At 39.9% G+C, this 14,959-nt stretch overlaps 1 protein-coding gene across 2 annotated transcripts in view; it reads right to left on the bottom strand.

The window, feature by feature from the left end:
- The window catches only part of EGFR (epidermal growth factor receptor), a 232,257-nt gene that overhangs the window by 14,013 nt on the left and 203,285 nt on the right, over positions 1-14,959 (bottom strand). For both annotated transcript variants that reach the window (XM_072598193.1, XM_072598194.1), the window contains exons 20-22: positions 14,124-14,309; positions 4,505-4,660; positions 1,031-1,106 (exon numbers count right to left, since the gene is read on the bottom strand). In XM_072598193.1, coding sequence (XP_072454294.1) covers positions 1,031-1,106; positions 4,505-4,660; positions 14,124-14,309 — 418 coding nt within the window. The remainder of the gene's footprint in view (positions 1-1,030; positions 1,107-4,504; positions 4,661-14,123; positions 14,310-14,959) is intronic.

The following is a 14,959-nucleotide window of genomic DNA, read 5'->3' as shown; positions in this document are numbered from 1 at the left end:
TACTCAGGTATGTCTTAGACTAGATGCCTTGTAAAAAAAGTATCATCCCATTCTGAAATCATAGGACCATACATTTAGAGCAGGATGGGACTTCAGGTGCCACTTTCATTTTTACAGAGGAGGAAACAGAGGCACAAAGTAAAGTGATAGAATCATAGATCTAGCTAGACTTATCTTTAAGACCATCAAGTCAAATGCCAGTCTCCCCTTTCCCCCACTCAATGTTATGAATGGCAAAGAGAGGTTATGTAACTTGCCCAGAGTCACACAGCTACTGAGAGTCTGAGTCAGGATCTGAATGTAGGCTTTTTGCAGAGCTGAAGTTTGGACCTACTTCTAATGACTACCAAGCAAAGAGCTCTTTCTAATACATCACTTTCTTGATTCCAACCCCAGAGATAAGTGGAAAATTTTGCGTGGACAAAAGAAGTGGTCCGAAATTTCCATCTCTTACTAAGCATAAATTGGTTTTCACTGATTCCTAAATGAAAAAAGGCATGATTCACTCAACAACAATGGCCATCAGATGATTCGTGCACAGAAACTCATTCCTCTTCTGGGAAACTCATCTGAGATCAGGTAACTGTAATTGAAGTCTCCCTCTGGTTCCTGGTAAGGGCCATCTTGCACAGTTTGTATCTTTCACCTTCCACATTTTACTAAATTTAAACATTGGAACACCATGTTTTCAAGAATCTATTTTTAAATGCTTCCTAAATTCATTACTGTGTATGTGCACCCAAGCAAACACACACACACACACACACACACACACACACACACACACACACACACAGTTGTCTTTAAGATATTTTTAAATGTCTCCAATGGCATTTTGGGCAGCAATCATTTTCAATTTTTTTTCCTATGTTTACTTAGTATATCAGAAAGACAGCAGCCATTACAGTATTATTAGTCACTGTCTTGAATGATAATAATTGGATGACAGAGCTTGTAACACAAATTAACAAACATAAAAGTCCAGTTTAGTCTCAGTCTAAATCCATTAGTACCTATGGTTTTGACTCACCATAGCTCCAGACGTCACTTTGGTGGGTATAAATACGGTGTAAAATCGATTCCAAAGCCATCCATTTAATAGGCACCTTGGGATAATTAGAGGGAAGAGAGCAAGACAATTAGACCTTCCTCTTCAAAAAAAAAAAAAAAAAAAAAAAGGAAAGAAAGAAAAGCTGAATACAGGTGTGCTACCACCTGGAGGCTGGAGAAGACAAAACAGCCTTTCTTCCTGCTTGGTCACAGACCAGTTCTATGGTGCCTGTATAACTGAGGACAATGATTTAAGTTGGAGGATCAGGAGATAAAGGATTTACAGCTGGAAGGAACTGAGAGATCATCTAGCTCACCCCCTTATTTTACAAATAAGGAAACTGAGACCTGGAAGTTAAGTAACTTGCTCAAGATCACATAGGTAGTAAGTAAGTGGAGAAGTGGAAATTGAACCCAGGTCCTTGGACCTCAAATCTAGAACTCATTCCGCAGCAGCATGCAGATGCTATTTTGATTGGAGTGGTAATAGGAAGTTTTAGAAACCTGGTATTTCTTGGTGCATGCTGTATGATTCTTTTTCTTGACAGGTCTTTTTTTCTATTAAAATCAATTGTATAAACATTTATTAGATACCTACATTATACGTGGTATTACGCTAGGTGATGTGGATAGAAATACTAAATAATCTCTGCCCTGAAGGAATTTACAAACTAATGAGGAGACTCTGACATGAACACAAAGAATTATGCAAGAAAGCAGGAAGAGAAAAGTAAAAAAGTCTCAATTTAAGTACTAGGAGAAAAATGAGGTGGATTTTTTTGTAGGGCAGGGTGGGGAATGGGCAGGAAGTCTTTATGGAAAGGGGGACACCTGAGTTAGGTCTTGAAGCAGGGGAAGAATTTGCATATGTGGAGTATGAAGGTAAGGAGAGCTCATTCCAATCTTGGGCAGCTAGGTTCTGGACTTGCAGCTCACATTCTGGGCTTGGAATCTGGAAGACCTGAGTTCAAATATTGCCCCAGATACTTACCAGCTAAGTGACTCTGGGTTAGTCACTTGATTTCTCTCAGACTCAGTTTCTGATACGTAGAATGAAGTTAATTATTATTAACCTAATTCACAGAATGGTAGTGAAGATCAAATAAGATAAGATAGGCTAAGCACTTTACTGGGCTATATAAATGTTATCTGTTATTATTGTTACTTCAGATATGGATGCTTGGCTTCATTGAATCATGGGGAGGATGGTGGGTGGGGCAGTGTGAGTCAAGGTAGGTACTTTCCTCCTGTAATCTTCCAGTAAGGTCAATTTCAAGATGCCTCACCTAGATCACTGGGCTATGACCTGAGAAACCATCCCCTACCCTCCTGATTGCCAGCCAAAATAGCTCTTCTCTATCTGGTATTCCCTTATCTTTCCTTTGAGAAATGGGTCCTGGTCCTTACGCACAGACTCCTTCAAGCTGCTTCTTTATCACCTCGCCTCATCCCCCTCATCTGGCTAGTGTGTCTGAAAAATAGATTCGACTAGACACATTTTCCTGGCTGGCCCAACCCTTGATATAGAAATGGCCTCTTGTACCTAAGTCACATAGTTCTGGGGCCTGGGCCTCCACCTGACTTACAGTATATACATGACCTCTATAATCAAAACCTTGCTCACCCTAGCTAAAAGATATACCCTAGAGTCAATAGCCATAAGATCTCTTTTTAAAAATTTCATCCAGGTATTTAAGCATTTCCTTACGTTGGTATGAGGAGTTACTGCCCCAGGTTTTGCCCTTTTCCTTGGGGGTGGGTCAGGAAGGTACCTGGTGGTATTAGCAATAGTAATTCATTTTTGCCTCACAAATCATTGGGTATGAGCAGTGCACGATAGTCACATAAACAAAATGAACTAAAACCATTGTTGACTAAAATTTCTTTTGAAGACAGCTTATTGTTTCAGATAAACAAAACCTAATGCTTTTAACAGATTATCTATGGAATGGAATTGAATTCTACTATCAAGTGGTTGAGCTTGAAAGGTATTATAGATGGTCTTGGGCCTCTGTGATCATTGGCTTAACCAAACTATGTCATGATAAGACCTGGGTCCAACTGAGGGGAGGAGACAAATTGTCAGGGATGGAGAGAAAAGGACTTGAGTCATGGATGAGAGAAAGTCTTAGAGAAGGAATGTGGAGTTTGTTCAGATGGCCACACATGCCTGAAATTGACATTCCCTCCATTATTATCCCCCTTCCTCCACTCCAACCTCCAACTTCACATGCCAAAATTCTTCCCGTTGTTAAAGATCCAGCTTATGTTTCACCTCCCCTAAAATTGTCTGTGCTCTCTTCAGCTGAAAGTTAATCTTTCTTTCCTCAAACCTCCCAAAGCACTTATGCAGTCATCCCCTTCTACTTCACATCACAATTATTTTCATGTATGTTTTATACTTTCCTGCTTAGAAGGCCAGATCCTTGAGAGACTGTCTTATTTCATCTTTATATGGGCCTTACACATAGTAGGTGCTTAATAAATGTTTGTAGCTCTTTGGATTATGTATCTAGAGTTGAGAGGAATCTGAGGGGCTGGCTAGTCCAAGTTCTTCATTTTACAGATGAAGAAAATGAAGCCTAGAGGGAAATTAAATGACTTGCCCAAGATCACAAAGGTAGGATTTGAATCCATATCCATAATACTCCCTTGAATAGAATTTCACGGTTCTGCAATGTGCTAGTTATGTGACCTTGTTTGAGTAACTTCACTTGTACTCCTCAGTTCCTTCCCATGTTATAAATTGCCATGTGAGCTATATTTATTGCTGTTATCTTGTCTTGAAGGAGTACTTGGTGACTTCCTTCTATGGGCCTTGGCTCAGCTCCTTAATTCAGGTCTTGTTCTGTTGCCTTACCATGGTAGGGAAGTTACTCTGACTTCTCAAAGATCATACCAGAAGACCACAAGCTCTGGCAAAGTTCATACAAGCTAGGAGGGCTTTGAGTATAGGATTAATGATGATGTATCATCAGCTGAGGACCAGTCCATTGCCAGAAAAATGGTCATAGTAGCTCATGCCATTTACTAAAGCACAGAGAGAAGGCAGTCATCTGCATTGTGGGGCACAGTGCCTATATGGATAAAATCATGAACCTTTTAAATTATTAAAGCATTGAAATACTTTGGATCATGGCTTGTGCCTGCTAGACTCCAATCATCTTAGCATTAAATAGAATCACATTAATTTGTTATATTGTGGCTCAGCTAAGATTGATTTGTGATTTATTTTTTAATTCAAGGATGAAAGGATATACAACACGTACATGTACATATATATATGTATATATATACATATATATATACATATATATATAACACACACATATGATAACAATAAAGGTTTCTGGAGACGATCATGTTAACACATAGATGAGGAGTCTGAATGTGTATTTCTGTCCATTAAATGAGTATTTCCTTGAGTGCTGGGTAAAACCTGATAGTATCTCACCTTGCCTCCTTCTGCATGGTATTCTTTCTCCTCAGCACCAAGCAATTTTGCCAGCCCAAAATCTGTGATCTTGACATGTTGAGGTGTCTTCACAAGGACATTTCTGGCTGCTAAGTCACGGTGTACCAAGCGGCGCTCTTCTAGGTAGCTCATCCCCTGAAAAGCATAGGCATGGAATAGGAATTGAATAAGAAATTGCCCCTCATAAAACTAGTCTCCCATTATCGATCCAAAGAAGCAGCACACAAATCTACAGTCTCCCCAATGGCATGTGAAGGGACCACAGGCTCTTTCCACTGTATCAGACATTGGAAGGAATTTGCTGGAATTGCTGATAGCAACTGTGGTGGAAGGCGGTGGAAAGAGCACAGGACTTGGCATCAAAAGCCCCAAGTTTGAGACTAAGCTCTGCCATTTACTAGCTTCATGACTTGTATCAAACCTCTTTACATCTCTGAGTCTCAGTTTCCTCATCTGTAAAAGGGAGATGTTAGTTTTATTTCCCAGGTGACATCATGAGCTGCTTTTGCAGGGCAGTTTTTAAAGACATCTAATCACAAGTGTTCTTTTCAAAGAATAAGCAAGAGTAGGTGTTGGCACTCTTTTCTTATGAAAATCAAATGCTCCCTTCCCCATCACTTATGTTTCTGCATAGTCAATCTACACCCTGATTTTGGGGCAGGGAGAGGAAGCTGAAAACAAATTAATGCCTTAAAAAATAACAATGAAAATACAGCATCTCCTTTTGAGCTTTGTACAGTTACTCTGTTTCTTGGGCTGCCGTCACTCTAATATCGAATGCACTGTTTGTCTTTGCTCTACTGTCTCTTGTAGAAGATTAAACCTGTTAATTATCTGTAGTGCCAAAGCTGTACTAAGGTAAAAAGTGTTCATTGTGCCTGGTTTATTAATGCTGTTAAGTCATGGTATCTTTTTTTAAAGACTAAATCAGCTTTCCTTTCCAGTCTGTCTGTTCCTCTTTTTCTCCTCCCCTCTTTTTTCCTTCCTCTGCTCCTTCATTTATCTTTCACATATACATCCTCCTCACTAGAGGGCCATTCATTTCTGGTTACAGGCAAAAAACCCCAAAACACCCCACTACCTTCAATAGGTACTTGAACCCTCCCTCACTCTTTCTTTCCTTCTTTCCTTCCCTTTCTCTCCTTCCCTCATTCCCTCCCTTCCTCTCTCCTTTCCTCCCTCCCTTCCTCCCTTCCTCCCTCCCTTCCTCCCTCCCTTCCTTCCTTCCTTCCTTCCTTCCTTCCTTCCTTCCTTCCTTCCTTCCTTCCTTCCTTCCTTCCTTGCTTCCGTTGAACAGGAGAAAAGAAAAAAAAGTATTTGTCATTTCCACTGAGATCTACAATTAACTTTCCTACCAAGTCTTCTTAAAGACCATAGAGTTAATAATAAAAGCCCACCCTCCCCCCCAACTTCTATTTTGATTGTTGGAGATCCAAGCACCAACCTACTGAGGAGAAGATAATGGGAACACACGCCGTCGGGGAATCCTTTGGCTCAGCCCTTTGCATCCTCTGAGCTCCAAGGACCACCATCTGATCCTTTCCTCCCAATTCCCCTGCCAGGGCCCTCGGAGCGGAACTTCCCCCGCTGCGCAGAGGCCTGTCTGTGTTGCCAAAAGAAACATCCCAGCAACTTGGCCTTGGGCCACTTGGTAAATTTGTTTCATTGTATAAATCTAACCCAGCCCCTCCCCCAGCCTCCGCTTCCGGTCCAAACCCAAGGTTTTGAAAGTCTCCTAGAGCTGCCTTAACTGTGAAACTTTCTTGACTGGAACTCAAGACCTACTGATAAAAAGTTACTCATCATCGAGATCCAGTCTTCAAAGAGGGATGGAAAAGAAACATCTTCTGTCTCCCAGTATAAGAATCCAAATGATAAAGGATGAGGCTGTTAAATCAGAGTTCTAGGACTGCAGGCTTAGAGTCATCCAAGGTTAGAAAAAAACAACAATAATTAAAAAACCAAAACCGTTCTTATCTATTCAGCCTTGCATCTGTACACTGTCCAAGAGACAGTCTGAAATTCTACTTTGGGGCCCCAAAGGGTTAGAGCTTAGCTAGCCCCCCAAAGATAAGGGCCGTAATGTCTCCTATGAAGTCACAGTATTCAAACAAACAAGGCACAGGAAACAGGGTAAGAATAGGTCTTCCCAGAGTCTCTTGGGAAGTGTGTTTCCTGCATTCTCCTTGAAAAGCTTTGGATTTTGTTGTTGTTAATGACTACAAGATGACCAGTAAGAGATTTGAAAAGAGATGCATCGTTTTAAATACTTCAGAGGATTCAATTATGATGAAAGATCCTGTGGATTCTCACAGAGGTGTTTTCCGTGATTTTGAAAGTCATAGACAGGGATGAAGAAGCAGGCCAGTGATCAATCTCAGAATCCGCGATTTACAGCCAGGAGGGACCTCAGTACTCCAACTTCTTCAGTTTATAGATGAGGAAACAGAGGCCCAGACAGCTTAATTGGGTTGCCCAATATCACACAGCTATTAAGTACTACAAACAGGAAGGATTTGAACCCAGGCTTTCTGATGCCAAATTCATTGTGCCCTCTATCCACATTACCACTTTCTGACCTTAGAAGACTGATGGTGAAGTGTTTCCCTGCTCTTGGCAGGAAGATAATAAACTATAAATGAAGAATGAGGCATATCTCATCAGACTTAGCCAAATTTGCTTTCTTTCAATCTACTTCATTACATGTAGGGGTTCTGTTGTTCAGTCCTTTCAATTAAATCTGTTCTCTGTGACCCAATCTGGGGTTTTCTTAGCAAAGATACTGGAGTGGTTTGCCATTTCCTTCTCTAGCTCATTTTACAGATGAGGAACCTGAGGCACACAGAGTTAAGTGACATGCCCAGGGTTACAGTAAGTATCTGAGGCCAGATTTGAACATTGGTCTCTTGAGTCCAGGCCCAGTGCGCTATCCACTGCTCCACCTAGCTGCCCCAGGCTTACAGCCAGCCTGCTCATTTCTGTAATGGAGATATGACATTTTCTGCTAGAAATTTCTTAGTGATTATATTACTGTGGTGGTAATATCCTTAACAATCCAAAGGACTGGAAGAAGTACAACTCCCTACCTCAATTTCTAAGTTATAGGTAAGGAATGACAATAGAAATTGATGTAGGGCTTTGCAAATTTCATTACAAATAATATCTTAATCGAAACCTACAACAATGTGAGCTATAATAACTATAATGAAACGAAACTGATTCTTGTAGGTGGCTTATGGGAGACCAGGCTCATGACTTTCTAGTCACACCCAATGCAGCAGGTTTGAGTGACATTTCCTTCCTACCCAAGGCCATCCTTTAACCCACTACTAATTGCTTTCCCATTTCCTTTAAGTAACAGTAGGATCATAGGATTTAGATCTCGAGGGGTCTCAGAGGTCATTAAGTACAGTCTTTCATTTTACAAAGGAATAAATTAAGGCTGAGAAGGGTGGAGTGATTTTCAAAGGTGACACAGGGTAAGAAGTGGTGTGTCAGGAATTAATGTAGGTCTTCTCACTCCAAATCCAGTCCTTTCTCAACTATATCACCCTTGCTGTGCTTATTTCCTTGACATTTTGTTCAGGTCAATAAACTTGTAGCATAGAGGACAGATTCACACACAAAAGCTATATTTAGAAAACATCCCAGGCTAGCCGATGGTTTCACAGTTTAAATTATGCAGTTTATGAACCAATAAATCTCACTTTGAAAATTGCTAGTAATTTAGCTTTTCCGCCTGCCACTAAGTGCTTCTGGGTAATTCCACTTTGGATTTTTAAAAATTAATTTGGTGCTCAAATAAATAACTACTAACCCCAGGGCAAATGTCTTTGCAGTAGTTGGAGGGGGATTGTTATTTTCTTTTTTCTCCTTGCTTGTTTGCACACTGCTATACCTTGTTACAAGCTATTAAATATTATTTTTCATGTGCTGAAGGCAAACACATTTTGGTCACAGTTAACAGGCAAAGAGGCAGAATTACCTGAGACTGAAGCACAGCTAATGAAAGAAAGGAGAGCTTTGTGTGATTAAAGACTGTACTCAGCAACCTGCCTTAACCATCTTTAACTGGAACAGAATCTTTATCAATGACTTGGAGAAAATTATAGGTGATATGATCATCAAATTTGCAAATGGTACAAAGCTGGGAGAGATAACAAGGTCAAGACTCAGAGACATCTCTACCAAGTAGAATAATGGGCCAAACTGAATAAGATGAAACTTAACAAGGATGAATTTTAAGTTAAACACAAGTTTAAAAAAAATTAAAATACACTATAGGTGGACAAAAGTTCCTTTGAACAATATCTGCAAGTGTTGGTGGACTACAAGCTCGCTATGAGTCAATGGTATGAGAAAACACTCTAAAAAGCTAACGAAATCTTAGGGTGCATTAAATCAGGGACAGGGTCCAAAGCCAAGCAGAGGATAGTCCTATTGCCCTGTAGCGCAGAAAAATCACATCTGTTGTATTGTATTCTTTGGGCTGCGTGATGTAGGAAGATGGTGCTGGAGAAAAAGGCAACCAAAATGGCTACGGTACTAACTAGAGAATGGGCCATATAAGTATCAGTGGAAACAAATGAAAATGTTCAATCTGCTGAAAACAAGACTTCAGGAGGGTAGAATAGTGCATTTTTTTCTCCCCACTATTCCAATGATTGTTACTGAGAAGAGATGTAAGCTTTCTTCTGCTTGACCCCCAAGAGACTTGATGCCTTTCTATCAGTTATTAATGTTCCAAAGAAGACCGATGGCCTAGGAAGTAGCTAGTGCTGCCTCACAAAAGGTATTAGTAGCTGAGCACTTGTTGGTGAGCTTGTGGAGATTAATCCATGTGGAGGTAGAATTTGGATTTTATGGCTTCTGAGAAGTCATCTAATTTGGAGATTCATGACTCCCAACATAACTCAGCTGCTTCTCAGCCTGGACTTTTTCACCATGCAACATCTCTTCTGCCATACTGCCTTACTCCCATTGGTGAGTTCCTTTGGGGCCCTTCACTTTGGGGAGGGTTTGAGGCTGGCCATGCTTTATTCCAGTCCTTGATAATTTTCTATGAACTTTACCATCGTGCCTCCAGAGGTTACTTTCTTTTCTCACCTGGTTCAGCTCCCTTTTTTAACCTGTTATCTTTTCCTATTAGAATGTACATTCCCTCAGGGAAGAGACTATTTTTATTTTTACTTTTACTTGCATTCCCAGGGCTTAGCACAGTGACCAGAGTATAGTACATGTTTTTTACTTGATTTGGTGATGCGGCCAGGCCACAGACTCTCTTTTTGATGCATCCATTTTAGGATATCAAATCAACTGCACTCCATTCTATTGATCCTTCATAGTGGTGTCGCCTTTCCTGGAGTCCAAAAGAGAACACTGAATTTGACTACACAATGACTAGAGTGAGGCTCTATCTGAGAAGATTTTATCTCACCTCCAATTTGATGTGTTTTGTCCTTCTTTCTCAAAGAGCACCATGACATTAGGGAAATGATGACATGACTTGCAGTTGACTTGGATTTGAGTGAGGGAGGGCTGTGCAAGGTCACCAGCCTCACTTTCTTCTCCTGAGCCATCTGGATCCAGCAGCCAGATATTCATCAGGATGACTGGAGATGGCCCAGGGTACAATGGGAGACTTGAGCCCTTTTAAGCTAAGGTCTTTTCAGGCTATGCCCATTCAGTGAATAGGCCCCTATACTACTACTAATAATGATAATGAAACTGGGAGGGGAAGGATCCCCTCTTCCGACCCTCTCATCTTGCTGGCCAAAAGAGAAACTGTTACTATTTACATTCACTCTGAGCCAGGAGGGCCCAAAAAAATAATCATTAAGTGGTGCTTGGGCAGGGACCTATTGTCCTATGGGTGAGGTCACTCTGGACCTCCAATTTTTGTAGCTAGTCCTTTGCTGATAGTCTCACTGTTAGAATATAAGCACCTCAAAGGCAGGGACTGTTTTTTGCCTTTCTTTGAATTCCCAGGGTTTAGCAGTGTTTGGCAGAAAATAAGTAGTAAATGTTTGCTGATTTTGAAATTAAGATTGAAATGTTCCTTCCTAGAGCAAACTCCATCCAGAAGGATTAAGAAAAGTTGTATCAAGAAATTTGGCATGAAAGGGAGGAGTTATTGGATTAAGAAAATGAGATTTTTTTTTTACTGAGGTTAGGCCTAGCTAGACCAAGGAGAAGAGTGTTTCCAGAAAATGTGGTTCATAGAGACATAAGATTTAAATATAGGAACCTTAGAAATTAATAGAGAAATAAACTGTGGCTGAGTCTACTCATTTTAAATTATCATGGAACTTTTGGATTTGGGGGATGACTTTAGATTGGTTAAAACTAGCCTCAGTCTGGAAGCAGCCATTAATGTGCATCCAACATGGTTGTTCTAATATTTTTCTCTTTTGATTCTATGGCTACAAATTAAAAATGTGCACTTAAACCATGATCAGTTCTATTCCGCCATGTTGATATGATCAGGATTTATAGAAATGTAGAAGATAATGTTTTCCCAATGAATCAAGAGTTTAACTGGACAAAACTATACAGACTACACTCCTCGGCTAACAGCACTGAAGGAGGAGGAACCCTGAAATCTCTAAAAGGTGGAACTAGGAGAAAATGATAGGTATTTATGAGAACTGCAGAAAACTTGGTGCTTACCAGGAAAACCCCTTGGGTATTTGATGGAGCACATAACCACTTTCATTAGTGAAGTACATCTCAATGCCTGATTCTTCTTATTCAATACCCTTGGTCTAATAGCTGACAGCTGATTTATGTGGGAATAAAGAGACTAATCATTCTGGTCATCTATCTGGGGGCTCAGAAAGGAAATCTGGTGAATCGGACCACAGAGATCATGAAGGAGAAGTTGGCTTAGTGAATTAGCAGTCACAGATACTCTGAGTCCTTAGTTAATATGGGGCACAAAACTACAAACACTTTATACATACAATTTTGTGCATATTAACGGTAATCTGATAACTCAATGGGTAGGAAGCTGGGAATTCTTCTAGTAGGTGAATGTTAATAGTCTTCCTTAGAACTGAGTCATTTTTTCATGTTATCTTGCCAAGTAGACTACTCATTAATTTCTCAAACCCTCAAATTGTGACATCTTCTGAAACAGGAAGAGAATATCAAGGCCAAGTTTGTCTTGGTCTATAAAAGGAATAACATCAGTAACTGACCCTTTCTAAACACTAGTGTAGTGTGTTTTTCATTTTGGAGTTGGAGTTGGAGACAGAAAGATACTACCAATGCTGTCCCAAGTGCCACATGCAGCCTCACTAGAAGGGGAGAGGCAGGTCCTATAATTTAGGACTTATTACTTCTCAGGTTATGAAAAATAACAATACTTGAAAAATAAGAGCAATAACTTTAGAAAGTTTGTAGTTTTGGATTGATTATGGAAAAGAATCTTTCACAGTGTGTCTTGAAATCTCATCAATTTTTTTCCCCAAGTTATATCCTAAATATAATTATAGAATTAAAGGATCTAAAGCTAGAAGAAAACTTAGAGATCACCTTAGTCCCCAGCTTTTCAACTAGCGGGTTGTAAACTTAAAGGAAAAAAAATAATTTAATAGTTATAATTTAATATAACTAGTTTCTTTTGAACATCTTTGCATTTTATTTTATGCATTTAAAAACATTATTCTGAGAAGGGGTCCATAGGATTCACCAGATTGCCAGAAGGGTGCAAGATTCAAAGAAATTAAGGATCCCTGATCTAGTCCAATTCTCTCGCTGTTAAGTGAGGGAAGTAGGATGGCATACCATAATTGTGGGGCTGTTTGAAATCCCTGCATTTGAATCTTACCTTAGACACTACTAAGCCATGTGACACAAGGTTATTTACTTAACCTCACTCAGCCTCAGTTCCCTCATCTGTAAATTGGAGACAGTGCCTACCAGAAAGTGTTATATTGAAGAGCAAATGAGATATAGTATGCAAATACTTTATAAATCTGAAAGCATTATAAAAATGTGAACAATTATTATTGCTGTCTAAGGTGAAAATGGGTAGCAGAACTGGGATCTGAACCGTTATTCTCTGACTTCAGATCCAGGTCTTAAGTCATTGTACATGACTGACTCAGAAAATTCATCTAGGCAGTGACAAGAGATTTGTTTTCAGGTTCCTTACAACCTCCTGGGTTCTCAAACCAGGGGACTGTTCAGTTTTTGGCAGTTGCTTGATGACATGTAGGTCAACTGAGTACATACCAAGCAAACTTCATTTGCTATCAGAATAAGGTATACTGAGAACAAAACTGGTCTAAAGGGCAGTAAAAGTGAAAAGCTTTTTCAAAAAGTTGTTTAAATACAAAATGCTGAAGAGGTTCCATATGTACACACGTATGCCAACAGAAAACACAATCAGTTTAGGGCAGATCTTCAGGTCTCTAGTTCCCTTCTCCTTTCTGCCACTTTTGGCTATGTTTTAACTCATCAATATCTCTCCTGAGACCGAGGGAGTGGATTGGAAAAGAGAAGAAAGTCACACCAGTCAGATCTTTTCTTTGTTAATATCTTTGGTGAAGTTTTACGGGTAATGAAATAAAAATTAATTCATAAGATGAAGTGGGTTTCTAAAATGTCAGTGGATTTTGTATTCTCTGTGCTGTCCTATGAAAACCTGGGAACTTGTTGAACTTTGTTTCCCTTTTAGTGTGAATCATTTTTACCAACTTAAGAAGGCATGATAGAGGCATTCACAGAACTATGAGTGAAGAAGAATTTCAGAGACCATCATTTTTAGTTAGTTGTTTTTCAGTCATGTCCAATTCTTCATGACTCCATTGGGAGTTTGCTTAGTAAAAATACTAAGTTTTTTATTTCCTTTTCCAGCTAATTTTATAGATGAGGAAACTGAGGCCAACAGGGTTAAGTGCCTTGCACAACTAGTAAATGTTTGAGGCCTGGTTTGAACTCTGACTCCAGTCCAGCCACTTTATCCACTGTGTTTACTAGATCCCCTAGAGATCATCTAGTCTCATCAAATATTGACCAAGAATCCTCTTTCTAACACTCTTCAAAATGGTCATCCAGTACTTGCTAGACATCTGATGAAGGGAAACTCACTACCAGCAATGTGTGATGCTGTGGGAAAAGAGCTAGACAGGACCTGACTTTAAATCCTGGCTCTGTACTTACTGCCTATGTAACCTTGGACAAGGCCTTTATCTTCTCTGGGTCTTAGTTCCCTCATCTACAAACTAAGAACTTGGCCTAGTTGACCCTGGAGTTGCCTTCAGCTTCTGATCAATGGTCCTATGGTCCCAAGGCATCCCATTCTACTTCTGAACAACTTTGAACCTGCCTACAACTCCCACCCATTGCTCCTAGTTGGACCCATTGAGGCTGTATTTGCATTTCTTCTTCCAAATGGTAGTCATTCCAATACTTTAAGACAGTAAGTCCCCAATTAAGCCTTTTTCTTTCCAGGCTAAACATTGACATTTCCTTCAAATGATTCTAATGAAACCTGGCCTCAGTGCCCTTGACTATTCCCACTGGTCCTTTTCAATATGGTTGCTTGCTTCTATGAATATTTTCTGCCAAACTCTACAGCCCTTTTGTTTACCTTGGCAATCTGCACACACCAGTTGAGAAGGTACTGGGAGCCAATGTTGTCCTTGTGTTCCCGTATGTAGTCCAGAAGGCAACCGAATGGCATGAGTTGTGTTATGAGTTGGACTGTGGAAGTCAGACAGATTCCCAGGAGACGGCACACATGGGGATTGTCCACACTGGCCATCACATAGGCTTCCTGCTCAAAGAAAGAGAGAAAACATCAGTAGCGTTCTGAGTGCTAGAAACAAAAGGGAAGGTCATAAGGTATCTTTACAAAGAATAGTAAGAGAGGAAAAAAGAAAGAAAGAAAGGGAAGGAGGAGGGAGGAAAGAAAGGAAGAGAGAAGAGAAAGAAGGAATTCAAGAATTCAAACTCAGGCCTTCCTGATTGAAATTTTAGAACTCTATCCATTACACCACCACATTGCTTCAATGAACCATTTGGATATTTCCAAATTTAAGACCTGTCAGGATGATGTAGCAATAACATGTTGATGGATTTTTCATATTTCATCTTGTCTTATGCTGTTGATGAGCATTCTCAAAGTCATATTTACTACAGATTAAAAAGGTAACAGGGCAACCCAAGGAAAATTTGGTGCTTTAGGACCTGAGGTTGACAGAGTATTCATCCCATCAGGTTGGTTTGAAGGCACTAACAAATGTGGTCAGCCAAACCGAAGCGATGGGGAAAGTATTTTAAGGGTCTTAAGTGTATCAAACAAGTAAACTTTATTTGGTACATATTTTATATTTATTGATTCACATGTTTCCTTTCCCTACAAAATGTAGGCTCCTTGATGGGAGAGTGATCCCCTATTTGAAACAGGCAAAAAGTGATTTAAAG

Source organism: Notamacropus eugenii, chromosome 3, assembly GCF_028372415.1.
Source record: "Notamacropus eugenii isolate mMacEug1 chromosome 3, mMacEug1.pri_v2, whole genome shotgun sequence".
In the NCBI taxonomy this organism is placed as follows: domain Eukaryota; kingdom Metazoa; phylum Chordata; class Mammalia; order Diprotodontia; family Macropodidae; genus Notamacropus; species Notamacropus eugenii.
This window is presented reverse-complemented; position numbering and strand designations above follow the sequence as displayed.